The 517-nt window shown below is 67.3% G+C and overlaps 1 protein-coding gene across 1 annotated transcript in view; it reads right to left on the bottom strand.

Moving 5' to 3' along the window:
• AXL (AXL receptor tyrosine kinase) overlaps positions 1 to 517 on the bottom strand; it is a 29,676-nt gene that overhangs the window by 14,642 nt on the left and 14,517 nt on the right. The window contains exon 9 of the mRNA XM_012733732.1: positions 37 to 217. Coding sequence (XP_012589186.1) covers positions 37 to 217 — 181 coding nt within the window. The remainder of the gene's footprint in view (positions 1 to 36; positions 218 to 517) is intronic.

Raw genomic sequence — 517 nt, 5'->3', positions numbered from 1 at the left:
GGGGCGCCGGGAGAGGCGGGGGGCCTATGGGTAGGCAGGAGGGGGCTGAGCAAGGCTGGGCGTTACCTGGGCGCCAGGGCTCCAGGGGCACCGGGAGGCTCCAGGGCCCGTCCCCGGCGGCGGTGTAGGCTGCCACGCACACCGTCAGGTTGGGCACAGTCCCGCCCCCCTGCAGCTCCAGAGTCACCTCTCGCTTTAGCCCTGTGTCCATTAGCACCTAGAGGTGTGCAGAGGGGCATCAGGACGGAGGCGCACGACGCCAGCCTCCATCCTGTCTTTCTCAAGGCCCGCTGCATCCTCTAGCCGTACCCCCTACTTCTTGCTACCCATCAGCTCTCCCCCACCTACCCTTCTGTTCTCTGCCCCCACGGCTGGCCGCTTCAGTGCCTGCTACAGTGCCGGCTCCCCCTGGCTGGGGCTTGCCTGTCCGCTTCCCCAGGGGTCCTCCCGCTCCCCAGTGGAGTGGCGCACAGCACTTCTGTGGAAGAACTGAATTCTCACCTCCGCACCCTCTCAC

The sequence above is a fragment of the Condylura cristata genome, unplaced genomic scaffold (assembly GCF_000260355.1).
Source record: "Condylura cristata isolate star-nosed mole 26May11 unplaced genomic scaffold, ConCri1.0 scaffold00041, whole genome shotgun sequence".
In the NCBI taxonomy this organism is placed as follows: Eukaryota; Metazoa; Chordata; class Mammalia; order Eulipotyphla; family Talpidae; genus Condylura; species Condylura cristata.
The sequence above is the reverse complement of the archived record's forward strand: the minus strand, read 5'-3'. Positions and strand labels throughout refer to the sequence as shown.